Source organism: Bactrocera oleae, chromosome 3, assembly GCF_042242935.1.
Source record: "Bactrocera oleae isolate idBacOlea1 chromosome 3, idBacOlea1, whole genome shotgun sequence".
NCBI lineage: Eukaryota > Metazoa > Arthropoda > Insecta > Diptera > Tephritidae > Bactrocera > Bactrocera oleae.
The window spans coordinates 13,910,169-13,936,447 of NC_091537.1; the positions used below are offsets into that span (position 1 = coordinate 13,910,169).

General features: G+C 34.3%; 1 protein-coding gene across 1 annotated transcript; it reads right to left on the reverse strand.

The window, feature by feature from the left end:
* Positions 1-137: 137 nt before the first annotated feature.
* Cdc14 (cell division cycle protein 14) lies at positions 138-26,049 on the reverse strand. The gene is made up of 8 exons (XM_070107538.1): positions 25,841-26,049; positions 11,346-11,611; positions 10,723-11,254; positions 10,187-10,325; positions 9,182-10,117; positions 8,083-8,339; positions 7,779-7,950; positions 138-2,870 (listed from the first exon to the last, which is right to left on the reverse strand). Exons 1-8 carry the CDS (start codon positions 25,893-25,895, stop codon positions 1,265-1,267), a joined length of 3,963 nt encoding a protein of 1,320 aa, XP_069963639.1. The 5' UTR covers positions 25,896-26,049; the 3' UTR covers positions 138-1,264.
* Between the last annotated feature and the right edge of the window lie 230 nt (positions 26,050-26,279).

The following is a 26,279-nucleotide window of genomic DNA, read 5'->3' on the forward strand; positions in this document are numbered from 1 at the left end:
TGACTTCTCTATGTCTGGAACTATCCATATAGATAAATTTTAGTTTTTACTTTTTTCAAAAAATTTGAAACTGTCAAAAAAAAGTGGTACCAAAAATTTTTTATGTTATTGTAGTCGCCATTTCGTAAAAAATATTCTTTTCAACTTTTAATATTAATTCAAATTAATATTATTATTTTTTGGTTTAAGATTGCCAGGAGCGTAGAAACCGTGGGTATGGCCACGTGCCAATTTTTTGAGACCCCCACTTTATCAGCTGCTAATTTTTGAAATTTTTTTTAATTTCTAAACTTTTTTATTTTTTGTTTTTTTTCCTGTATTCTCGCAATGTTATTAAATAACTAATAGAAAAATGGATAGCTAAAATAATATTTGGCTTTTTTACGACACTTCAAAAATTAACTAAAATGCCTGCCTCAATACTACAATACTCCCTTAAGCAAATTCAAACAAAAAAAACTACATATTTTAATTGGCTCTCGCCAGCAATCACTAAAATTTCATGCTTTTATATCTAAATAAAAATTTTGATTGCATAATTACGATACTTAATAATAATATTTTTTAATAAAATCTATGCATAAGAAAATGAGTAAAATTTATTTAATAAAATATTGCAAATTTTTTAATTGTATTAAGAAAATTCTCATATACTCTTCCTTTGAGTGCATTAATTTCTCTTGATTACTTTCAAAAGAAACAATAACAATCGCCAAATTATGTGCCAATTGTTAAAGTGACGGCACAACACTACAGCGTGTGTGTGATAGAGCGCGATAGAGCTAGTTCGAGAGAATGAAATTTTTTGTAGCTTTTGCAGACCAGCTACATGCTACCATTATATTTCGGCGCATCAACTGTTAACTCACATAAACAGTTGTGAGTTACAGAGATCTCGTGCTAAATAATTTACAAAAACGACAAAGTCGACAAAAACGCATATGTATGCATGTCGAAGTAATGCAGTTATGTGTGTTAACATAAAAGTGTTTAAAAAAATTATTTAACATAGAATGCGTTTACACAATATGAACTTAGCTTTCTCAGCGTAAAGAAGTCATTGTACCTGCCACTTGGCTTGAAATTGCACTTACACGCACATAAGTATGTAGTTGCATGCATTTACTTTCACTATATATGCATATGTATGCATAAGTTTACATACGATTACATTTCAATTTTTATATATGTACATAAATAGTTTTTTTTTTTTAATTAAATATGCTAAATAATGACGTAATAACTAAAATCACCTTCGCCGCACTCAGTAACTGATTTTCTTGCGCAGCTTCAGTTTTGTTTCGCGCTCGCGCTCGACAGCTAGCACCGCCGCCGCCGCATAGCGTGCGCCACTGCCGCGCTGCAAATACAAACCATGCGCAGTGTTGGATGCCGTCGGTGTCGGTATGCCCGATGTGGAAGTCGACGATGCGGATGAGGCTGTCGATGACTCGAGCATAGTGTTGTTGGTCGTCGTTGGCGCCGCCGCGGCATTTGTTAAGTGATGGCGCGTGCGATAGCCGCCAACATGTGGCAGCGCTCGATTGCTGCCACCACCAATTAACTCAGCGCCAGCACCAACACTTGCTCCGCCGGCGCAACCACTTAGTTGGCTGTTGTTGTTGTTGTTAGCATTATTGCTCGCACTTGCGCATGCGTTGCTGTTAGTCTGCATTGTCGCATTGTTATTGCCAGCTGTTTTGCGCAGCAGCTTCGTATTATACTCATCGCATTTGTCCTTTTCGAGGCGCGTGCTGCTTAGCGAACGTTTGTTGCGTTTCGTGATGCCCGTTGGGATGCCAGTGGGTGAGGCGCGCGCAGCTGTTGTTGTTGAGGTAACGGCTGCCGATGTGTTGATCGCATCGTAACTGCCGCGTCCGCTGCCAGCGCCGCAATTGTTGTTGCTACTCAGCCGGTTTGTATCTAGAGGCGGTGTGGAACGCAAATTTTCATTTAATTGTACATTAATATTGTTATTATTATTATTGTTGTTGTTGCTATTATTATTATTATTATTATTATTATTATTATAGTTGATATTATTCTTATTGGCATTACTGCCATAACTATGATGGTGATGATGTCGCTGATAATAAATATGCGATTTTGGTAGTGAAGTCGACTGTGTCACCTTACTATGCGCAAAAGCAGTGATGCCGCTGGCATCGCCGCTCTGTAATGGATTCGAATTTAGATCAAGCGTTGCCGAAACGGAACGCGCGCCACCGACACCACCACCACTAGAACCAGTGCCACCACCGCCACCGCCGCCGCCAGCGTCTAATGGCGAAGAAGCGGCAGTAGTCGTTGTGCTCGAAATTGTCGGTATGGCGGACGCGTCGCGGTAGTAACGCGCTGTTACAGTAGTGCAAGGCGGCTCCACAGCCGCCCCAACCGCAGCAGCGCCTGCGCGATTATAGCGTATACGCGAGCGCCCACGCAATGTCATGTGATGATGTGGCGCGCGTGAGGCGCCGCCGCGCGTAGGTGGTATTGTAGCGCACGATCCTATACCGCTGCCGCTACTGCTAGCTGACGGCACGCCGCTCATATCAATAAGCGCCGCGTTTGCGCGCACCACTGGAATTTTACTCTCATTCATGCCGGCTGTCGAGACATTCGATGTTGAACTAATCAAAGTGTTATTGTACGTTTTCGTTTGTTTATTGAGACTACTTAGCGTAGGCGCGGTGACATCGTGATGATGGTGGTGGTGCTGATAATGATGCGGCAGCGTACAGCCGCTGCTTGTTGTCGCCGTTGTGTTGTTGTTTGTTGCCACATTTCCAATTGCGCTGTTGCTGTGGTTATTGCTCAGCTGTTGCTGTTGTTGTTGTGTTTCCGCTTTGCGCAAGTGCATGAAACCCATTCTGTATATTATTACAAATTGGTTTGTTGTAACGTTTTTTTCGGTTAAGGGGTTGGATAAATTTGTTTCATCGGTGCGATTTCAATTAGTAGTGGAACAAGTGTGTTTAAAGCAACCCGAGAAATACCGTAGAATATTTATAGTTATATATATATGCACAGGTATTGTGATAGTTTGCGTTGAGGAAGTAAAAGAGAGAGAAAAAGTAGAAGAATATTTTTGAATTAATTCATCTTTCATATACGCTGGTTTTCTACTAGTCTAATTTTGAAACAGTGTTGCAATTTTAAACTCTTTTACATATGGTAAAAAACGCTAATTAATTTGCGCCTAATTGTAGGCAATTTTTTATTTTTATTCAACTTTTTAAAGCGTTTTTCTTTTCTCATAATTTATTTTAGCATATTTTTTCTTGAATACTTTTTTTTTAGATTTTTTTATATATATTATTTCCAATTTTTTTTTATTTTAAATGTTAAAAATAGAAAATATTTTTGATTATATTTTATAACAACCTTTAATTAAATTAAAAAAATTAGAAATTAAATTTTTACCAATTAAACCCAATTTTCCCTAGGTCTGTGTATGTTGTAAATAAGAGGTAATTAATATGCGCCTAAATGTAGGCAAATTTTCATATTGTTATTAAGGCGACATTCTAGTCTAGAAATAAAAAAAATTTATTTTATTTATGTTTTCAAATTTTAACTACGACAGAATATGTCTATGTATAGAGGATTTTTTAAAATTCAAATTATTTTCTGAGATATAGATATCTTGGTATAGGCATACAAACTGTTTTTGGCCGAATTTAATCGAACAAAAAACTTTACGCGAAACGCCTTGTTTTTGAAACGGTCTTTTTCAAAACGATACCCACGATTTCTCAGGTTCTACTGCACCGATTTAGCTGTCTGTCTATGCCTAGTATATCAATTTAAATTTTTACTATTTTATAAAAATTCGAAATAGTTAAAAAAAAAGTGGCACAAAAAATCAGGCAGTCGTTATTTCGTGTAAAACTTTTACCGACTTTTCCGTAGAACCAGACATTGCGACATTGTTCTAGATCAGCAATTTTTTTTTGGTTTCAGATTGCTAGCAGAGTTGAAATCGTGGGTATAGTCACGTATACATTTTTTGAGACCTTACACTTATACTATAAATTTTTTTTAAAATTTTTTTTAAGAATTTTTATTTGAAAAACAAGTTGTGGTTGATTTCGCTAACCTTTAATATTGTAGTTTTTGAATCCAATATTTTTTATTTAACCTAAATATTTTATATTTTATTTATTATAAAATATTATTTTTATTTATTATTTTTTTACATTTTATAAACAAAAATGCAACACTGTTTCAAATATTTAAATGCATAAAAATAAAGAGCCCTAAATAGAAAAAATTCAATGAGTTGTTGCCTCATTTCTGAAATGCCAAAGCCACGGGAAAAAGGACGGGAGCTTGGTGGGTAGGAAAGGAACAAGAAAAGACTAGCAGAAATAGCACAAACTACTTACACAAAAGAACGTTCAAATAAAAATCAAATGCACGCAGACGAAATAGCCATATGTACATACATATGTACAAATGTTGAATACAAAAAAAAAAAAAAACGTACCAAAAATGCTTCAAAGAGGGAAATACAGGATTTATTTACAAAACAAAGTTAGAGAAAACAGCGATGCCATACAAACTCAAATGCAAAGGCGTTTAAAAAACGATTGCCAAAAAGTATGTAATGCCGAAAATGTTTGTATGCACAAAAAAAAAAACAAATTCATAATTTGGTTGCGGTAAATAGATTTGGTGTTTATTAATAATATATAATTGGTTTTTTTTTTGATTTTATAAAAGTATTAATATTCCATGCAAATAACGCTTATGTAATTGTAAAATATTGTAAATATTAATTTTATTAATTTTTAATGCTAATGCTTAGCTGCATACAATATTTCACCGAAAACTATAGTTTTTGAAGTAAAATTTAAGTATATTTTTGAAATCAACAGAAAACCTGGCAATAACATAAGGCATTATAAATATGACTGTATATAAATTATTGACTATAATTAATGATAAGTAAATATTTTGAAAACAAAAAAATCGTATACCAGCTGCAGAAAATCAGGAAGATTAAAGATAAATTCAAGCAGAAGCACGTTGTTGAAATTTTTTCGAAACATTAGCTTACTCCTATAGCTTAGAAGCTTGATATTTGTTTATAGCTAATTGGAAGCATAAGCGATTTTTTCGTTTTTTTTTTAAGTGTCAAATTTGTTGGAAATTGTTTTAGACGAGTCGCGCCATAATAACTAATTGAATTCCGCTTTTATGGTATGCTGAAATTTTTTTTAAATAACGGAGTGGGCGATTATTAATAGATATTTTTTTTGGAATTTTCCATATTTTTTAAATATATATTAAATATTTTCTTTATTAAAAAAAATCAAAATTATATTTAAATAATTTTAGATGAAATTAAAAAAAAATAATAATAATAACTACACAACGTGAACCAGAAACATGCCATAATTTTCTTTTTTTTTACTTTAAAAAACCTCCATTTATTTAATTAAAATAAAAAATATAAAATTTTGTATACAAATAAAACTCCAAAAATGTTTCTGGGCTCATCCGGAAATTATTATTTGATATACATACATATTATTATTAGCGATATTTTTTGTTGCTATCGAAAAAAGTAAATATTTTTCATATTGCTAAATTCTCTTTGTAACCATTTTTTCTTTAGCCACATTCTTGTAATGCCAATTTGTTGTCCTAAATTGCGTGATGAACGGTGTTCACAATTAGACAAATTCTTGTTATTACTAATTTTCTCAATTACCGTTATTGGCATACTTAACTTGCTTTCATTGGAGCGTGCTCTCTTGTGATTATTATTTGCATTTTGCATACTCTTGATTGCATAATATTTTTGCTTGTTCAATTCGGCCTTGAATTCAGCACGGTGGCATTGCTCGATTATTCTTAAAAATTAAACCGGCCGTTAGAATACGTAATAGGCTTAAAAATTAAGATATAAACGCGATAATGAAGAAACTATAGTATATAGGCTGCTGTTATAACATATATATTAGTGATTGTTATGGTTGTGGATATATGTAGGTATTCGGTCGGTTTTGGTATAGCGTTTATGTAATTTTATGTTCTGAATTAAATTTTTTTTTGGTTATAAAATTCAAATTTTTTTTTAAAGGATTGACTAAAGAAAATAAACTCGTATATATTATTTTTGATATTTATAATATTATTTTTATGCAAATGTGTACCGTTATTGAATTTTCAAATTAGTCGAATTATTAAAAAAATTTAAGCGTGATCGAATATAATATAAAAAGTATTTTGCAGTATATAAATTATATATTATAATAGTTAGAGTTGCCAGCAGATTGCAAATTGCAATTAGATAAACGTTTAGAACAGCGTTGCCAAGTGCAAGCGAAAAATGTTTGGTCACAAATTGATTTTCTACAGCGTTTTGCGTATGACTGACTTTAAAAATACAACTTAAAAAAAGTGAAGCATATTTATAACAAAAAAAATTATATATAATAAAAAATTGTAAAAAAAAATATAGTAATATATGTACAGCTTATAAAGGATGCATTTATTTATATACAGTATGCATTTATATTTGTAAAAAATCAGCTTATTATTTATTACTATGGTATATTTAATTAAATATTGTAACTTATGTAGCTTGGCTTGTTTTTAGACTGCCTTATTAGTATTGGAGGGTGACTATAGTGGAGTGTTTTCTTTTTATCAATAATTGTATTTCACCTAATATTAATATGTTATTTTAAATATAATTATGTAGTATAAAGTTGAAAAATGCACTGCATATAACTATTTAGTATTTTATTAAAATTAAAAAAAAAACTACTTTTGGTAAGAACAAAAATCGGAAATATGATTGCACAGTTACGCTACGAAAACACAAATACATTTATTACAATATCGACACATTGTTTTGTATATCAAAGGCACAAGATATAAAATTTGAATATTATAAAAAGTATTACTTAGGCGATAAACAATGAAAACAGTATTTAAATTTTAAAAATTTTTTTGTATATAAAAAATAAAAAAAATATTTCATTTAAAAATTTTTTTTTAAATATTTCATTTAAAATTTTTTTTTTATATATATAAAATAAAAATATATTGTATTTAAAATTTTTTAATTTTTTTTTTTTGTATATAAAAATAAAAATATATTGTAATATAAAACAAATAAACAGTGTGCTATTTTTTGTGAGTGACAGTGTTTTAAACGGAAAATTTAAAATTTTCAAAATATGCATATAATTTTGTAAGAATCGACTTTATTTTTTTATATTTACAATATTTCTTTAATATCTCTTTAAAAGCGTGCTATTAAATTTTTTACCATAAAAAACCAAAAAAATATATACTAAACACGTTAGCTTGTACAAATATTTAAAAACTTCGTACACTAAAAAAAAACTAAAAACACTGGAAAGCATAGAAAGCATTAATAAAAAAAGAAGTATTTACATTACAAAACAATGTCGAATAAGCGTTACATACAACAACAAGGCGGGCAAAAGCGCACATATGCAGAACAATTGGAATTTTGAGTTATTGGCCCGTGGATATTAACAGGGAGGCGGTGCGTTATTGTGGTGCATTGTGTTGGCAAGTAGTGATTTGTAAGGCAACAACATGTTTTGATTTGTACGCGTCATTGCCGCTTTCATTTACAGTTATTCTAATGATTTTCAAATTATTATTATATTTTATTTTGTTTTCAGTAATTTTGGTTTGTTTTGTTTGGTGACTGTTTCGTTAGCGTTGTTTGTTGGTTTGTTTATTGTTGTTGCACATAATTTGTAACGGCACTTTATACATGCACTTACCTCTTGCTATAAATGGCCAGACTGCGCGCACGCGTCGTCACGCTGCCACCGCCACCGGGTAGTGTCGTTGCCGCAGCTGCCGACGTTGCCGTTGTGGTCGATACAGCAGTGCCACCCTCACCACGTGTGCCCGGTGCACCAGTTCCGGTTGTTACCGTTGTCGTGTGTGTTGCTGTTGTTAAAAGGTTAATCAGGTTATTATTAGTGCGTGTGTTATAATGGCTATGGTTAGTGTTATTATTGTGCTTGTGGTTGTTGGTGTTTGTGTTGGTGTAATGTGTGTTAAAAACAAAACGATTATTACAATTGTAAAGATTTTTGTTGTTTAGCGCTGCCGTTGCTGCCAGCATTGCCTCATGTGCCACCGCTGCCGCTGTAGCTGCTGCCGACGCTGCTGCTGCCGTTGCAGCGGCCATACTTTGACAATCTGCCTGTCGCAATGCATGCGGCAGCGCCATGTCTGCCGGGCTGGAATTTCCATGTGCACTCGGCATGATGTTGGCAATATTGTTGCGGAAGGGTTGTGAACGAGCGCGCATATGCCGTTCCAAATCAACGAAACTGTTGAAGAGGGAAGTAATATGTTATTCTGTGGATCATATAATATAGATTAGGAATTTTAGAAAAAGCTCTAATCTTTAAACACTTCGAAACAGTATTCCTTCTTTATACTTTTTATACCCAACAGGGTATATGTATTAAATTTCACAGTTTGTTACACCCAGAAGGAAACGTCAGATACCCTATAAAGTATATATATATATATATATAATCAGCGTGCTGAGTCAATTTAGCCATGCCCATCTATTTTTTCTGTCTATACGTGAACTAGTTCCTCAGTTTTGAGATATGGATCTGAAAGTTTGCACACGTCTTTTTCTCCCGAAAAAGCCGCTCAATTGTCAAAACGACTGAAATAGGACCACTAAAGGATATAGCTGCCATACAAACTGATCTATCAAAATCAACTTTTTATTTGACAAGAAAAGTTCACAAAATTTGAGATAGATTATTGCCCCAGGCACCACTACAATCGCCGAATAAATTGTTGAGATCGGACAACTATAGCCTATAGCTTCCATACAAACCGATCGATCAAAATCAAGTCCTTATAGGGAAAACTCTTTTATTTAACAAAATATCTTCAAGAAATTTGGCTCAGATTATTTTCCAAGACAACGCTACAATCGGCTAAAATATTTTACAGATCGGAACACTACAACATATAGCTGCCAAACAAACTGACCGATCAAAATCAAGATAAAGGTCCTTTTATACCCGTTTAAGCCTGTCAAGGGTATTATAACTTCGATGCAGCCGAAGTTTATGTTTTTTCTTGCTTTCATAATACGATTTCAAAAAGCGTCGTCTCCATTATGGAATTCTATAAAAATTTAACTTACTACGCATTAGCGTTGGTGTTGTTGCCACGCGAATTATGCTGTGTTGTCAACTGCTGTTGTTGTTGTAATATCGATGGTGCCGCCTGTTGTGACAGCTGTTGCACTGTTGTTGGCTGGTGTGTTTGTTGCTGATGCTGACGACGCAATGCTTTGATTTGATTTAATTTATCGCCTTGCGTCTGTGAGTTTTGCTTATCGATTGCGGCCTGTGTCATTTTTACCGTCGAGGCGATTGTCGGACGCTGCGCTGCCTCCAAACCAATGCAGGGTTTCTTCAGCTTCTTTTCGGCATAAAGCGGCTCCGCAACGCCAGCGGGTGACACACGCGTAACGGCTTCACTTGCAGCGATGGGTGGTGTGCGTCGTACTGGTGGCGTTGGCGGTTTTACGCTATCCACCAGCGAATTCAACGCCGCCGCCGACGCCAAAGTGGTGCCAACATGTATTGTTGGTGACTTGCGTCGCCTGGTTGATGCTATATAAGTCGCATTGGAATTATCTGTAGTGTCTTCATCATCGCCATTCTCTTCAGTGATAGTGGTGTCTTCATCACTGACACTATTCACATTCGCATTGCGACTATCGGCCTTAGCTTTATCCTTAGAGCGGCGATTATGCGTCGTGCCCGTTGGAATAGTCGTTGTTGTATTGTTCGCAACGGTGTTGGCGGTAATTGGTGAACGTGCACGCGTTGTTACACCCGTTTTGACATTGCCATTAGTGGATATCTCTTCGCTATCGTGCAGATGCATTGTATCCACCTTTTGTGATATACCTTTGACGCAATTTTCTTTGGTTTGTGTCAATTGCGGTACACCACCGGTTGATAAGACCTGTTTCAGTGCAATGCTGTAAATGCCATACTTGTGTATGGGACACTGCGAACCGGAACGTTTGCGTATGCGCTCACCCTCGGCCCAGAGCCATGCTTGTTTGCTTTGGAAGGAAAATAGAGTGTAGTAAGATTAATGAAATATGGACAATATATAAATAGTTTATATTTACTCTTCCATCCATTGTTGTTGATGGCCAATAACTGAGCCTGGCCGACACAGTCGTAACCAGGCTATAGCTTCCAGCGCTGTAAAGTTATAATGCTTCATGATGTAGGCGCCGATAAGGCTGCCAGTGCGACCAAGACCAGCTGAAAATATGAATCATATTAAACATATCTACATTTTAGTTTATAACTATTTTCAGATATCTGGAAATACAGAAAATTTAGGCAGCCTTTAAATAGCTTATAGGTTATCGCCTAGCGAATATATAATATAATATATATCGGTTTTAAAACGGATGAAGTTAGAAGAGTACAAATTGTAATTTCCTCAATAAATGGTTGTTGTTGCAACAACATAAAGGGGGCATGGACATGGCGACCAAAGCGCCAAAGTAATGGAAAGGCGGTCGATGTTTCAAATTTCTTACTTTTTAGGGGCAAATATTACTTTTTCTAACTAATTTCGACATTCACCGTTCCTACTTTTTTAGGAGCTAATTTTACTTTTTGGAAATATTACTTTCCTAATATCGACACCCACCTTTGCAATGCACAGCTATAGCACCCTTTGTATTCTCGCATATGGAGAGGAATTTCTTCAATATCAAATCACTCGGCGTACTACCATCGATGAAGAACAGATCCTTATGATCGAATCCGGCATTTTCGAAGCTCGACGCATGATAAACCTTTGCATTCAAACGTATCACAGTGGTTACATTGTTCTCATGGAAATATTCAAAATAACGTTCGGGCGAATGACATGGATAACCGTTCGGCAGTGTTTTCGACTTCTGATGTGGCCCACAAAAGGCAATAAACTTTTGCGGCACAATCCAATTGAAATCGCCATTCTCTACACGTTCGAAATATTCATATTCCTCCGCATCGAAATCGTCGAAGCTGAAGAAGCCAGCTTTTAGCGATTTGTAAACAGCATTCAAACAATCAATTAGAGAAATTTTATAACCGCTTGGCCCAAAAGAGGCATCACAGAAACGTGTGTAGGCGGGTATATCGCCAGCGACTAGCGGCCGATAGGCATCCATCGGTAATTTGTTTAGGTAGATGATCTGCAAGTGAAAAATAATTATACGTTAATACTGCAGTACCTATATAAGTATATAGTAGTTATATAGCAAATAATGCTTGCTTGACACTTACCGAGTATGAGCCAATCAAATAGGCGGCATTTAGACGCTTCGCCGCATTGAGCGTTGTGTAGTGTATGATTTTCTTGTTGGCATGACATTTTGCGGTTAATTTGGAATTTAATTTTTGGCAGTATCTATATAGCATGCAAATATTGAGTGGTCCAAAATCATTGTAAAAATTCTCGTAAATATATTCTTCATCTATGCTGAAGTAGTGTGTGTTGGGTGTGCTCTGTGGTTTGATGTTCTTCTTGAATGTGACAAAATACAAACGATCTGCAGAGAGTTCAAAGAAATAATTTAATAATTTTATTTATAAATTTTATAATAAAATGTATTCATAAATTATATATTTATTAAAATAGTTTTTATAACAAAATAATATAAATAATAAAATAACACGATAAAATGCTATAAAATTATTAAATTGTAGTTATAGCCATAATTATAGCACAGTCATATGTGGTAGTGCGCTTTATGAAACTAACCTTTTTGACGAAATTTTTTTAAAACCCGGAACAGGGTATATATATATATATTAAGTTTGCCACGAAGTTCGTAACATCCAGCAGAAACGTCGTAGATTGTATAAAGTATATACTGGTCGGCGTAATGAGCTGAGTCGATTTATGTATCGATTTGAAATTTAGCTCACGGCCTTTTCTTCACAAAAAGCTGTTTATTTTTTGGAATCGCCGATTTTGGAACAATATGTGATATAGCTGCCATACAAAGTGATCGTTAAAAATCAATTCATTGTATGGAAAACTTTTTTATTTGACAAGATAAGTGCACAAAATATATTATTGCCCAAAGCAGCGCTACAATCTTCAAACAAATTTTTGAGATCGGACAACATATAGCTTATAGCTTCCATACAAACCGATCGATCAAAATCAAGTCCGTGTACGGAAAACTCTTTTATTTAACAAACAGAAATTTGGCTCAGATTATTTTCCAAGACAATGCTACAATCTTCGAACGAGTTGTTCAGATTTGACTACTTATATGCTATAGTAGCTGCCCTACAAACTAAACGATCAAAATCAAGTCTGAGTATGGTAAACTTTTTTATTTGACAAGATTGCTTCACGAAATTTGACAGAGATTACTGTCTAAGACAACGCTAGAATGTTTGAAGATATTCTTTAGATCGGACTACTATATCATATAGCTGCCCTACAAACAAAAACCATCAAAATTAAATCCTTGTACGCAAAACTTTTTTATTTAACAAACTATCTTCACGAAATTTGGCAAAGATTGTTTTCCAAGACAACGCTACAATATTCTAAAAAATTATTCAGATCTAACCACTGTAGTATATAACTGCCACACAAACTGACCGATCAAAATTAAGATAAAAACTTTTTCCTACCCTTCTATACTATAAGAAGTATGTACCCTATGTAGGGTATTATAACTGCGTGATGTCTAATTGAATGTTTTTTTTATTTTTCTTAACTTTCTATTAACCCCACATTGATTTAAAAAACCACAAATTACTAAAAGGTTAAAAAGATCAAACAATTGTAGTTTAATCTGAGCGAGGAACAAAAAACGCGCATACAAAACACACACGACGCAAATTGAACAGCATAAATTTAGAATGAATACACAAGCATTTAATTCAATATGCCGCAGCATAACAAACAAATACTTTAAGCCGATTGACTCTTTGCCCGCACATTACTATAGGTAGTCTAATTGGCATGGCATGACACACAACAACGCACGCAGTGGTCATGTTCGTCAATTGGAACACATAAAACAATATAAATGTAGTATAGCAAGCATTGAATGACCTTGAATTTAAACAGCAAATTTGCAGCTACCCAAATGGAGTCTAGAACGTGAACGCACCCACAGTAAGTCGAGCTTTAACGTAACATTTCTTTGCTTAAGCGCTAGTGCAACTAATACCCGAGTTGGAGACAAATCCCGAAAAATCCGACAAATAATAGCCGTGCTTCCTGAGTTGGAGACAAATCCCGAAAAATCCGTCAAATAATAGTTCTGCTTATGTAACCAGATCGGACCCGGATTTTTAACTGGCCAAGCACTGTCAGCTGAACAGCTTTCCTCAAAAGTATTTGCGAAATACTTTCTACTCCTACAAAAACAACCACGTCCCGAAAAGCCAAGATTCATCACTTTAATAACAATTATGTAAAAGCTGCTTAGTTCCTGCAAGATGGTACAACTACAATATCATGAATTTTTTGAGTGGAATTTTCTGTGACCGAACCATTTCAAGAATTTGTTCAGAAAAAAATCGATTTTGTCGCATAGTGTTACTGAGAGCATTAATAAAAAATAAAACCAAAAATATTGGAATTTAAAGCCTGATCCCGAAATCCCGAATGCCGTAGCAATCAACAACAAAGTGAGCATATATACAGGTTGATCAAAAAGTGTCTGCGCTCAAAATGAAAAAATACTGTTTTTGGTATGAAATATATATTTTTATTCAATATAATCTCCCTTAACTTCAGTACACTTTTTCCCATGATCCTCCAATAATTTTATGCCATCCCTATAATGAATTTCCGGAAGCTCTGCAATATACTCGTCTACGGCTGTAATAGCTTCTTCATTCGACAAAACCCGCCTTCCACGAAGGAATTGTTTCAGGTTTCTGAAGAGGTAGTAGTCATTGAGAGCCCAATCTGCTAAATACGGTGGATGCTCAAGCAATTCGTACTTTAATTCGTTGAATTTTGTCATTGTTAAAACACCTTTGCGAGCAGGTGAATTGTCTTGATTTAAGTGGATTTTTTGTGCTGCAAACCAGGTCTTTTCTCACGAATTTTTTCATCCAGCTGATTCAAAAGGGTACACTAATATTCAGAGTTGATTGTTTTGCCTTTCTGCAGATAATCAATCAACAAAATTCCTTTAGCATCCCAAAAAACTGATGCCATAATCTTCTTTGCTAATTGTTGTGACTTCACCTGTTTTGGAGCTGAACAACCAGCTTCAGTCCACTGTTAACGTTCTTATTTCAATTTAGTATTTAGTAGTGTTTAGTAGTATTTAGTATCAAATTATGCTGAGGAATGTGTTTTCGATTCAGTTTTTGTTGAATTGTTAACGTGTGTGGCACTAATTTTCCAAACAGCTTTTTCATATGTAATTATTCATGTAAAATATGAAGTACTCGTTCGTCTGAGATGCCTATGGCATTAGCAATTTCACGCTTAGTCGAATTTGGATATTCACTAACAATATTATTATGAACTTGCTCACTGATTTCTGTTTTGTTTGCGGTTTTGGGTCGCCCTTCGCGTGGATCGTCTTCAAGCCTACGTGTTCGTACGTTTAAATTCACCAGCCCAAAATTCAACGGTGCGTATTGAGGACCCCTTATACACTTCTAATAATTGTTCATAAATTTTCTTTGCTTTTAAACCTTTCAAAACAAAGAATCTAATCACTGTGCTATATTAAAAAAATACTCTGACACGTCAACTTCAACTTGCTTGTAAACAAAGAATTAATTGACAGAATGACTTGTAACTTTGCATGTGTTCGCACGACAGATGTACCAACTTGAGAAAAAAAATTGGAGTTAGTAGTGCTATTTCTTGTTGAGACCAACCAACTTTTCAACCAACCTGTATATGCATACACAACTATCAACTTGAAAATCGAAAGCTTAAAATCAAACTCAACTAAATTACAAAACCAACCAATAGCATGTATGCAAATATGTAGGTATGTATGTATGTAGTTTTATAGCAAAAATATATTGCTTACAAACTTTAACAAGAAGTTCAATGTTGTTTGCCGCAATTGGCGTAACATGCAACATGCAAACGACAGCGATTAACAAACGAAAAATTATTCACTAGACACGAGGCTCTTTTCGCTTGTACCACATGATGTATGTATGAATGGATGTGCGAAAGTACAAAAATTGCTTTACACATGCCACACAATGCGCACGAATGACTTTTGCGATTGATTGGGAATCGAAGAGGCAAAAATCACCAAAAACAAATCAGGAAACCGCAACTAAACACAATTTTTGTTTATTATTGCATACATACATATATACATAAGTCATAAAATTGGCAGAAAATTCAAATAATTACACAGTAGAAGGGCTAAACTGACTAAGTAGACAATTGTATACCGATTTGTTACTTTTGAAGAGTAATTCTATAAAATTTTTGTTGTATGAGGTTAACTTTTTACAGATGCTTTGATATTTTACTTCGAATCAATAAGCCAATGTGACAGATCCTTGGTAAACATTATTCAATATTGATTAGAGCAGCAGATCGGCACAGATTTATAGTTTATATAACGGATTTATACAGCGAAAACATTTGATAAAATCCTTGGAACATATTTGGGTAGTCGTTGGATGAAAATTCGTTGCACGAATGAGACTTTTTCTCATGGTAAATTAACAGAAATATATTTTAGATAAATATGATATAGAAAATAAATGCGAGTTCTTTAAAAACGATGAAATGATGCCAAAACTTGTGCCCCTTTATATCAATTATCATAAACTAATGGATATCGCTTATAAAAGTATTGTAGATCCTACAAAAAACAACAGACTAAGAAGGTTCGGTATAATTTTGTTGAGAGTAGCGGCCTTTACTTGTTTAGACCGGCATAATATGGAGTTTTCATTAACTTTTCTGTCACAAGTATTGAGTGAGAGTTAAGATTAAACTAATTTACTAATTCCTAATTTCTGTGTTTTTTATACTCATGCGTTTTCTAGCTTCCCCCGAAGTCGAAGTGATGTACCTTGTTATAATTCTAACTTAGTTTAATCTAACAGGAACACAGAAAATGATGACCTAATATGACGACATGATGTTTGAAAAGAAATGGCAAAAAATGTTTTTGAAAAGTCGAATAATACTACAATTAAATTAAACCAATTAGTTTTAAAATTAATGAAATTGTGGAAAAGTTATAAAAGCAAAATCCAAACCGAAAAGTTGCACGCGATCTCTGATGAAGCTAAAATAAAAGGTACTCCACTGCTGCACTTATTTTGGCCTTCTCCGTAGATGAAACCTACAATGATCTGCAATCGAAAAAAAATCAAAAATGGACAAAATAGCGGCAATAAAAAAAAATTGGAGTTAACAAAAAAAGTCTCTTAAAAAATTAAATTTTTGGTCGAATTGCCTCCGAGTAATCACTCAAGCAAATTTGAACGGATACACTCTAGAAGGTTGTAACTCAAAGACTATTTGAGATATCGATTTAAAATTTTAATATGTTATTTTTAAAGGTATAATCTATCGAAATATGACAAATTCGATATTTTTAATTTTTTTTAATTTCCCAGCGGGTGTGACACTTAAACAGAGTGTTCGATATCCATATCTACTGCTTTAAAAATGCATCCGTATAATTTTAATGCGTCAACAATACAAAAATGCATATGAGTCGCCCCTAAAAAGTTAAAGATTTTTGCCTTGAATTTTATTTATCTTTTAACTTAAATAAAAAAAATGTGTACATTTTCGCTAATTCTGATATATATGTATATCTGTGTGCACAAATACCAGTCGATAAGAACTTGCAATACTTGAGTCTTTATATACGCTTAGTATCCTATTTTAACGCCAACTCATATGGTACGTAGCCACCTAGGTGTATGAACAACATCCTCACTCACACATGTTGAATGACCGTAAAAGAAGATTTCATCATAAATATGTCTGTGCATGTGTATGTGTGCTATAAAATATTGTTTTTGCGACGAAGAGGCAAGTAATGGATATGCGATATGTTGCTGCTTTGTTAGTTGCACCAGCAAGCAGCAGCAGGTGAATTGACAATTGCGCATAGCCGTAACATTTCAAATAAACTTATACGATTACATTGGTAATATATGAGTGCAGACGTGAGATTTGTAATTTCATTGTTGGAAAAATTTGAAATATATACAACTGACTAGTAGCAACTTTAATTCAATCTAACAATTTTTTATTGTGACGAGGGATAAATTTCATTACGCTCTACAAACAAACCAAATATGATTTCGTAGAGGCTGGGAAAGAGGGAAAAAAGTATTTTCCTTGTTCAATCCGCTGTAGTGTCGAAGTATTTGAGTTAGTCAACTTCCGCAAGTAGAAGCTTAAATGCGATTTTCTCGAAACTGAACTTTTCAAATCGACGATGGCGTAAAGTTCGCCGCCACTCTAGCTTCACAGGGACATTATCTGGTACACTAAGTATGGATCGAAGGAAGGAGGGAAGGTTTGAGGGGAAGTTTGCTGTAAGGAGCTCTCCTTTAAGCTAAGGAAAACGGTAGTGTTTTGCAGGCAGAAATGGCTGCTATTAAAGTAGCAGTAGACGTACTGCTCCAAAGTGTAGCCTCTTTCAGAGAGGTGAGCATTTACTCCGACAGCAGAGCGGCAATACCAGCGCTAGAGCTCGCAACCATGCGCTCAAAGTTAGTTAAGGAGTACCACACTAGAAATAGTTTAGAGCTACTTCATAATCACACATTCGGGTGCCTAATAATAGTGGCATCGCTGGTCACTGAAAACCGATGAGATGATGGCACCCTTGCCCCGTTCACATTGGAGTGAAAACGAGTTGGATCACCATTGGCATACTGCGTTCTAGCACTGGACCTATGTACCTCCCGACGACCAGCCTCTGTGCGACTGCGCTATCCTTCTGGCTAGAGTAGAAAAGGCATTTATGCCGTAGGGCTACAAATCTGGTCGGTCTCAAGTAGTTAAAGATGTATGGAAGAACGTGAGGTAGACACACCTAGACACCTTCTCCTCCATTGTTTAGCCTTTGCAAGATTGAGGTTGAAAAATTTCGGCGGTCATACCCAAGCGACATATCCGAAACTGACATTAGCCGTCTTAACAATTTTTTGATAGGCTCAAACGCTTTGTCGATTTATGAGGGACTTATGATCAATTATATAGGAGTTTTAGGTACCACAACAGACCGTCGTACTCAGCTGTCCAAGTAAGATCTCTATTAGAATCGACCTTTAACCTATCCGAATCCAAACAAAGTATGATTTTTATTAGTATTGTAAAACTATTTTTCTACTTACAATATAGGTATATATAATTTACTGCTAAGTTTTCGGTCGAAACTCCATTTCCAGGGTAAGTAGCCAAATTTAGAGACCTCTAGGACCCAACTTCTCAAAGTCTCAAAATTTGAGCACATATACGTATGTATATATAAAGAAAAGTTCTCTTGGCACAAGCACATTTTTAATTCAAATTGAGTTTGAATTGAGAAGTGGAGTTTGTTATACTATAGAGTACAGGAATATGAATACCGAACACATGTCAGAATGAATACACTTTATGATTTTTTATATCTGCTACAACGGCCGGTCTGAGACGGTAAACGAGGCAGATAAAAGGGCAAAAATCAATATCACTAACAAGATTTCTTTTATGCCTTTATAAGCCAACAACAGTAACAACTGTATGTATGTATGGGAAAAGAAATACAAAACATACAACAAAACAAAATAAATAAGCACACTGAAATTACAACAAAAACAACTGTGTCAAAACAAAAAAGTAGACCAGTGGAGACAACACCAAAGGAGTGAATACAAAGTGCTACCTTTGAATAAAAAACGACATAATAAATGAAAACAACAACTAACTAGCCAGGAAAAAAACACAAAAACAAAGTTACAAAAAAAAAAAAAAACACCAGCAAACAAATTAACAAAAAATAAAAAAAATTGAAAGCAATGATTGGGAACGGCACTCAGCCATTATGGTTGGCTGCAAGAACAGTTGTTTGGCTATCGGCTGGCTGGCTCTGGCAACGAATTGTGAACGCAAAAGAAGGTCGTTTGGTGGACGTAAACAAAAAGGGTTGTCGACTTCATCTAACGGTTTTAGTGCTGTTTGGCACGTAAAGACTTAATAAGAAAAGGTTTACTTTGTGATCCTTAGACTTTTTACGAGATGATATAAGCATTAGGAAAAATATGCAATAAGGTTGTCGAAATAAGACGGATAAAGGAGGATTAATGCTAAGCAAATAAAAATGTGAATATTATGTTTACAAAACGGTGGCATGCCAAAATTTTGTGGTCGCAGTTAAAGTATTTTAAGTATAAGTCGTCAAAAGTGACGCAAAAGGTTAAGACCTTAAAAGGTCATATAAGCATATTGGATTTCGGAATGAATTGCTGTTGTGCATTTTAAACAAATTGATTCGCAATATCTATGTAAAAGCAAAAACAAGTAGACATTTCTAGCAACAGGGCTTCTCAGCTTATGAAGCTTAGAATAAAGACAGTTGTTGTTGCAGTGACAGAAAATATTCCTTAAATATTTGTGAAAAATAGTACCTAATTGATGGTCCTTGGCCGTATGAAAATCTGGGTGCGTTCCAGACACTCTCTGCCTCACCTCTTCAACGATCCCTTCCCCTCTTTCTCTCGCGCTCTCTGTATAAGAAATAAGATACTGCTTTCTACAAATAGACGACAGACACTACATTTTTGTAGTAACAGGACTATAGATTTCAATGCGATTCAGGAACTTTACATTTGACTGAACTCCTTCAAATTTCGCAACTTCTTCTTATTTTATGCGACAAAAGTAAGCTTTAAGGGTGTGAATTTAAGGTAATGTGAATTTCAAAAAATCGATTTTTTTTGGTATATATCGAATGTATATATATTTGAGAATATTCTCCGAAAATTTGATGATTTGATCTGGCAAATTATTTCGGCGACATGAGCGTATTTGTAAGAATTTTTTAAGTTTTCTCGAAACGCTGTTTCCAGAAGCGGTGAGCAATATATCTTCGAAACGGCTGTACCGATCGGCTTGAAATTTCTGTTTCCATAAACGATCTTTTTAATTATATTTGTCAGCTTATGATGGTAGGAAGAAGATTTTAACAATAATTTCGATTTTTCAAGCCACTCTGAAGTAGAAAAGCCGCCGTTCTAACAAAAATTTGACTATTACTTCCATCTTTACCCGTATTCTTTTATAGTAAAATTATTTTAAGCAGAAAAACTTTGCTCACCGCTAGAAAACTTTTTCGAAGGTCCTTCTGGAGATCGGCTATGGGAGTAAGGATATTGAAATTTTTTAAAACTGAATCGCCGATTATAAAGTACCTGAAATTCTGTAAATGCCTTTATTTATTAATTTTTATTTTTTCTTAAATTAATTTTTTTTATTTATTTATTTATTAACTTTTATTAATTTATTAATTTTTATTTAAATTTTATTAATTATGAATTCAATTTTATTTAATAAAAAATAAAATGTCACTTTAAATAAATATTCACAAAAAAGAAATTTTTGTAATTTGATGTCAGAAATGATACTTCCTGGAAAATATTTGAATCTTGCGAAAAAGAAATATATGGGTAGAATCTGAACGCAGTACTGATGAATATCATATTAACCAACTGCGTACACTTTAATATATTTATTATGCGCTTTGGTGAGAACTCTCTTCTCTCTAATTCATCGAATGAATGTATGAACGGAAGAATATTTTTTTTACTTCGGTACAGGCATTCTGAACACATATACAACTATGACACTTTACAACAAAAGCAATAAACAAATATAAAAAAAAATCTGCATTTGAAATTTCTTTTTTTTTAACATATAACTACTTCGAAGATACCACCTGTGGCAGCCAATATGGAATTTTAATGAAAAACAAATAACAATAATTCGAAAGGTAATAATAGAATAATAGAAAGCTTTGACTAAGCCACTAATAATTGTTTAAAAATAAATGCGAAATGGCAATGGCAAAATATAAACAGAGTAAAATAAATAAAAGAATTCCGCATAGAAAACAACAACTAGATTATGTCGAGCTGTCGATAGCAATAAATACTGTAGGTTACTCATACGCCGTGTAGCGTGCACGAAGCAATGTAGGAAGTGAAACAAACAAAGGGCTGTTAATTCAATGCAAATACAACACAAAACAACACAAACGCGGCGCGGAGGCATGCAAGCGGCAAGTTATAACTGAAGAATAAATGAAGTTGAAGTAATTTATGATGGCTGACTTTTGGGTTGACAAACTGGCTAACTAACTGCCTGCCTGATTGGAGAAATAACTGCCGCTTGACTGGCTAACGGTGCGGTACACTACGATGCGGGGAAGTAGTGTGTCGGTATTGGTTAGTTGCTGCGCAAAAAGCATAATCGAAGCGATTCGAATGAAAGGTATTGGTAATGAAATGTATTTATAGACTTGTTTCGTCAACTAATGGTTATGTATGCAGGTATAGGTAGATCCATTTGTATATATTTATGTATATTATAAGCAGAGGGCACGTGAAATGTGCTTAAATAATTCATTAAATGAATTCAAATGGAAACAATTGTGACGAGGAAATAGTATTCAACTATTTTCAGTAGCACTGGTGGCAAACTCTATGACATACACATTTTTATACCCTGAACAGAGTATATGGTATTAAGTTAGCCACAAAGTTTGTAACATCCAGAACGAAACATCGCATACACTAAAATATGTACAATATATGATCAGCGTGACGAGCTTAGTTGGGTAGTCTGTCTGTCTGTATATATGCGAACTAGTCTGTCTCTCAGTTTTTTTAGATATCGATCTGAAATATTGCAAACGTCCTTTGCTCCGCAAAAAGCTGCTCTTTTGTTGGAAACGACGATATCGGACCACTATAGTATATAGCTGCCATCGAAACTGACCGATCAAAATCAAGTTCTTGTAAAGAAATTGTTGTATTTGTGAAGGGTATTATAGTTAACGTTTTTTTTTTTGCTTCTCTTATTCAATTTTATATACAGATTGGGCAATTAAATCAGTGCTTAATTTGAAAATTTATGAGTAGAGACACGCAATCAATAAATGCACTACAAATGTATGTGTAATTACATATCTCGTGTTTCAGAGTTTAGACTGTTAATTGTTTCAGATTTAATATCAAATTAAATTCAGTTAGATGGCTGGTGAGCTAGGCAGGCAATGGCTCGTGAGTGTTTGAACTGAAAGAATATTAAAAAAATAAAAACAATTAGCAGTTCTACGTTGGTTTAAAACTTTTGGGTACGCGATCATCCAGCAGAGCTGCAAGCAACAATTATACATATATAAGATATATGTAGTATATATCCGACGACGAACGCAAAAGAAATTATATTTAATATATTGAATCTTTTTTTTTGTCTATATTGCTTAGAATAGATCAATTTAATTTGAGCCACTTTTCACTTTAAGGAGGCTATGATATGCAACTTCTCAATACATGGTATGCTTTAGAGAGGTTTAACGGACATTGTAGTAAATATTTTTACGAAATTCGAAAATAATCTAAGAATAACTAAATATGAAACTTAGCAATTAAAATCTATCCCGAAGAAAAGAGTATTTTTTAGGTTATGCGATTACGATTTCTTTTTCCTGATTAGCATGAGCTTCAAAAGGCAGTCTTTCATTGAAGTTCCAAGTTGAAAGTCTTAACCCAACCTCGTGAATTTGCTTTTGCAATAATTAAACAAAAAATTTGAAAATGTAATATCATATTGCCATAGACATGCCCTCTCTACTTAACAATACAAGAGCAAATATTGTAAACACATTAAAGTTCCCTTAACGAAAGTGAAATTTTACAAAAAATTTGCAGTCATAAATTCTTTGTTTAACTCCAACTGGAAAAATATTACAAATTATTATTCATTTTTCTGTCGTAGAAAAGAATAAAAGAAGTGAAATATAAACCTTCAACATTGTTGTACACAAATAAACATTTTTTAAACGCTAGTTAATTCGCAGTCACATTGCCGCCACTGCCATAAGTTCGCTCTTAATCAACTACAAAATTCTCCGCTTTGCTTTCTCGAGTATTTGCGACAGTTTTTTATGTATATTTCCCACATTTTCGTAATCATTATTATTCATTTCAATGCAGTTACACTTGCACACAGTCGTTTGTGTAATAAATAAACAGTTATTTACTTCTTTTGTATATTTGTTTGCAAATATGTGTTGTTGGCTTATGGCTTACAAGTGTTAATTAAAAACAAATTACGTATACGTCATGTACAACCAGCCGTAATCTTTCATGGCGACTGGCAACGAGATGAATATATGATATTTAAGCAATAATTTACACAACGCAAGGAAGCAGGGATGTAAAAACAGTTACAAAAAATGTAACAACAATAAAAATTTGAGTTCTGAACAGTAAATAAAAACAAATTTTTGTAAATGCAGTTAAAAAAATAAAATCTATAAAATAATGAGGAAGTAATAACGTTGAATATACACTACTTACTGACCACTTTTCAGCATTAATTTACTTCCTACATTTTCGCTTATAATTAAATTTATAAAGCATGCCATGCAGATGTACCGTTATGTAAATAAACATTTCGAATAAAATTTACAGCTAGTATTTATTCAATAGAGAGTGATAAGTCTTTGCTGATTAGCTTATGCGTGCGCTTCAAATGAAAGTATAAAATTAGATTTTGTTTAGTTCTTTCAAGGTAAAACTGAATATTACTCGAGCGTTAATAAATTTGCATTTATAAATCTGAAGAAATTCGGAACTTAATTGTAGAAGATAGAAAGAAGGGTGAAACATATCGAATGAATCGGAGAAGCAAGAAATTTTTTTAAAAATTTCAAGAAAAGAAAAACATGCAAGACTCAGTACAGTGGGGGTCCAATGCTCAAAATTTCGATACACTCTGAGCGACTCATAAGAAGAAAAGTTGCCAAAAATCCTGAAATTTCATCGAGGGAGTTGATTGAAAGTTTTGGTTTGATGTTTCTATTGGTACAGCAGTGCAAAGGAAACTTTTGGTTTGACAAACTACATCGCAAAAAAACAACCTTTCATTTCCATTACGAATAGGAAAAGGAGACTGGAGTTCGCAAAACAATATCTAAAAATGGTAACCACATTTTGAGACAAAGTATATTGTTGCGATGAGTCCGAATTCGAGCTAAGGAATTCAAAAAAACGAAAGCGAGTGTGGTGGAAACCTTCTGATGGCTTAAACCCACAGTGCGTACAATCAACAGTGAAGCATGGAGGGTTTGGGGTTGTTTTTTAAAATTCGGTGTAGGTAGTTTAGTTCAAATCGAAGGTCGAATGACGGCTGCTACATATGTTAACATTCTTAGCGAAAATTTGACAATAAGTGCGGAAAAAATGGATTCGAGGTCTTTGATCTTCCAACAAGTTAACGACCCCAAATACAAATCTCGCCTGGCGACTCATTTTTTTGAAGAAAACTTTATTGAAAAACTGAACTGGCCAGCTCAGTCGCCGGATTAAAATCCATTTGAGCATTTGTGGTCATTTTTAGACTCAAAAATACCAAAGAGCAGCCGCACTAACTTGCAGTCATTCTTCCTAGAGATGAAGCGTCAATGGCTCAAATTTTCAGCGGAAATATTAGAAAATTGGTTCGAAGCATGCAAAAATGTCTTCGAACAGTAATACAGAGCAAAGGTGGGAACACTAATTATTAAATTTACTTTTAAGCTAAATTTTTTTGAATGTTTTGCAATTTTATACTTTCATTTGACGATCTTTGTTTTAGAATCCTTATTTTGATTATTTAAGCACCCATGAAAATATAATAACATTGTGTGATTTATTACTTATTTATTTTACTAAATTTGCACCGCAAAAACTACTATTAAATTTATACTTTCAATTGATGCGTAGTGTATCCATGGGGTACCCTAATCTCATTTTTGACCAATAAGTTTGATATTCTTACAAAAAACACTATATGCAAACAATTTTTTATTTGAAATATTATTCGTTTAAAAAAAACCGACATTGTTATATCCTGCAAAGGGTACTTATATTAAGTTTGCCCAGAGATTTGTAACACCCATAAGGAAACGTCAGAGACGCTATAGAGTGTATATATATATGATCAGCGTGACAATCTGAGTGGATTTAGCCATGTCCGTCCGTCTATATATATGCGAACTAGTCCTAGACTATTTTTTGTGATATCGACCTAAAATCTTGCACCCGTCGTCGAAACGGCCGATATCGGACCACTATAGCATATAGCTGCCATACAAACTCAACGATCAGAATAAAATGCTTGTATGGAAAGCTTTTTCATTTGACGAGATAGCTTCAAGAAATTTGGCATGGATTATGGCCTAAGGCAATGATGCGATCTCCAAAGAAATTGTTCAAATCGGATCACTATAGCGTATAGCTGCCATACAAATTGAACGATAGGAATAAAATGCTTGTATGGAAACTTTTTCATTTAACGATATATTTTATCCAAGGCAACTCTACAACCTTAGGAGATATTGTTGAGATCGGACCACTATCGCATATATTTTTATTTAGCTAATTGTAATTAGTATTGTCAAGGATTATGTATAAGGTTTGCTTGATATATCCTTACAAGCTTGAGTATAACACCAAACCATTTTTAAAGACGCTTATTTAATCTTCAGAAATACTTGTATTAAAGTGGTAAAAAAAGGCAAATGCAAACTCACTGCGTTGTATTTCGGAAGCTGCAGCCAACAAATCATTATTATCATCATCCAACATCTTATGTATGTGTGTGTGTTGGCAAGACGTTGCTTATGCGCTTAGTTTGGCGACAGCTGTTCGTATGGCAAATAGGTACCGTGACAGTTGCAATTGTAGAATTGTAGATTTGGTGGTTGCTCTGCAGCACTGCTGCTGTGGCTGTATTGTGGTGGCAACTGCGACGCCGGCAGTGAAGATTGCACTAATTGCGGCAGCGGCAATTGTGCAGGCGACTGCGAATACGACGGCAACTGCACAGTTTGCGAATATTGAGGCAACTGTGAATATTGCGGTGGAGATGGTGGAGGTGTGAGCGTTACCGGCGACTGCGCAGCTGACTGGTGATAGTCGTATGGGTCGTAGGTTGTGGTTGTTGCAAGTGTGGACGCTTGTGGATAAATA

Coding starts and splice junctions, on each gene's coding strand:
- Cdc14 (XM_070107538.1), bottom strand. CDS start 25,895: ATGTTGGATGATGATAATAATGATTTGTTGGCTGCAGCTTCCGAAATA. Junction 11,255..11,345: donor ATTTGATTGGCTCATACTCG/GTAAGTGTCAAG, acceptor TTTCACTTGCAG/ATCATCTACCTAAACAAATT. Junction 10,326..10,722: donor TATAGCTGTGCATTGCAAAG/GTGGGTGTCGAT, acceptor TCATATTTTCAG/CTGGTCTTGGTCGCACTGGC.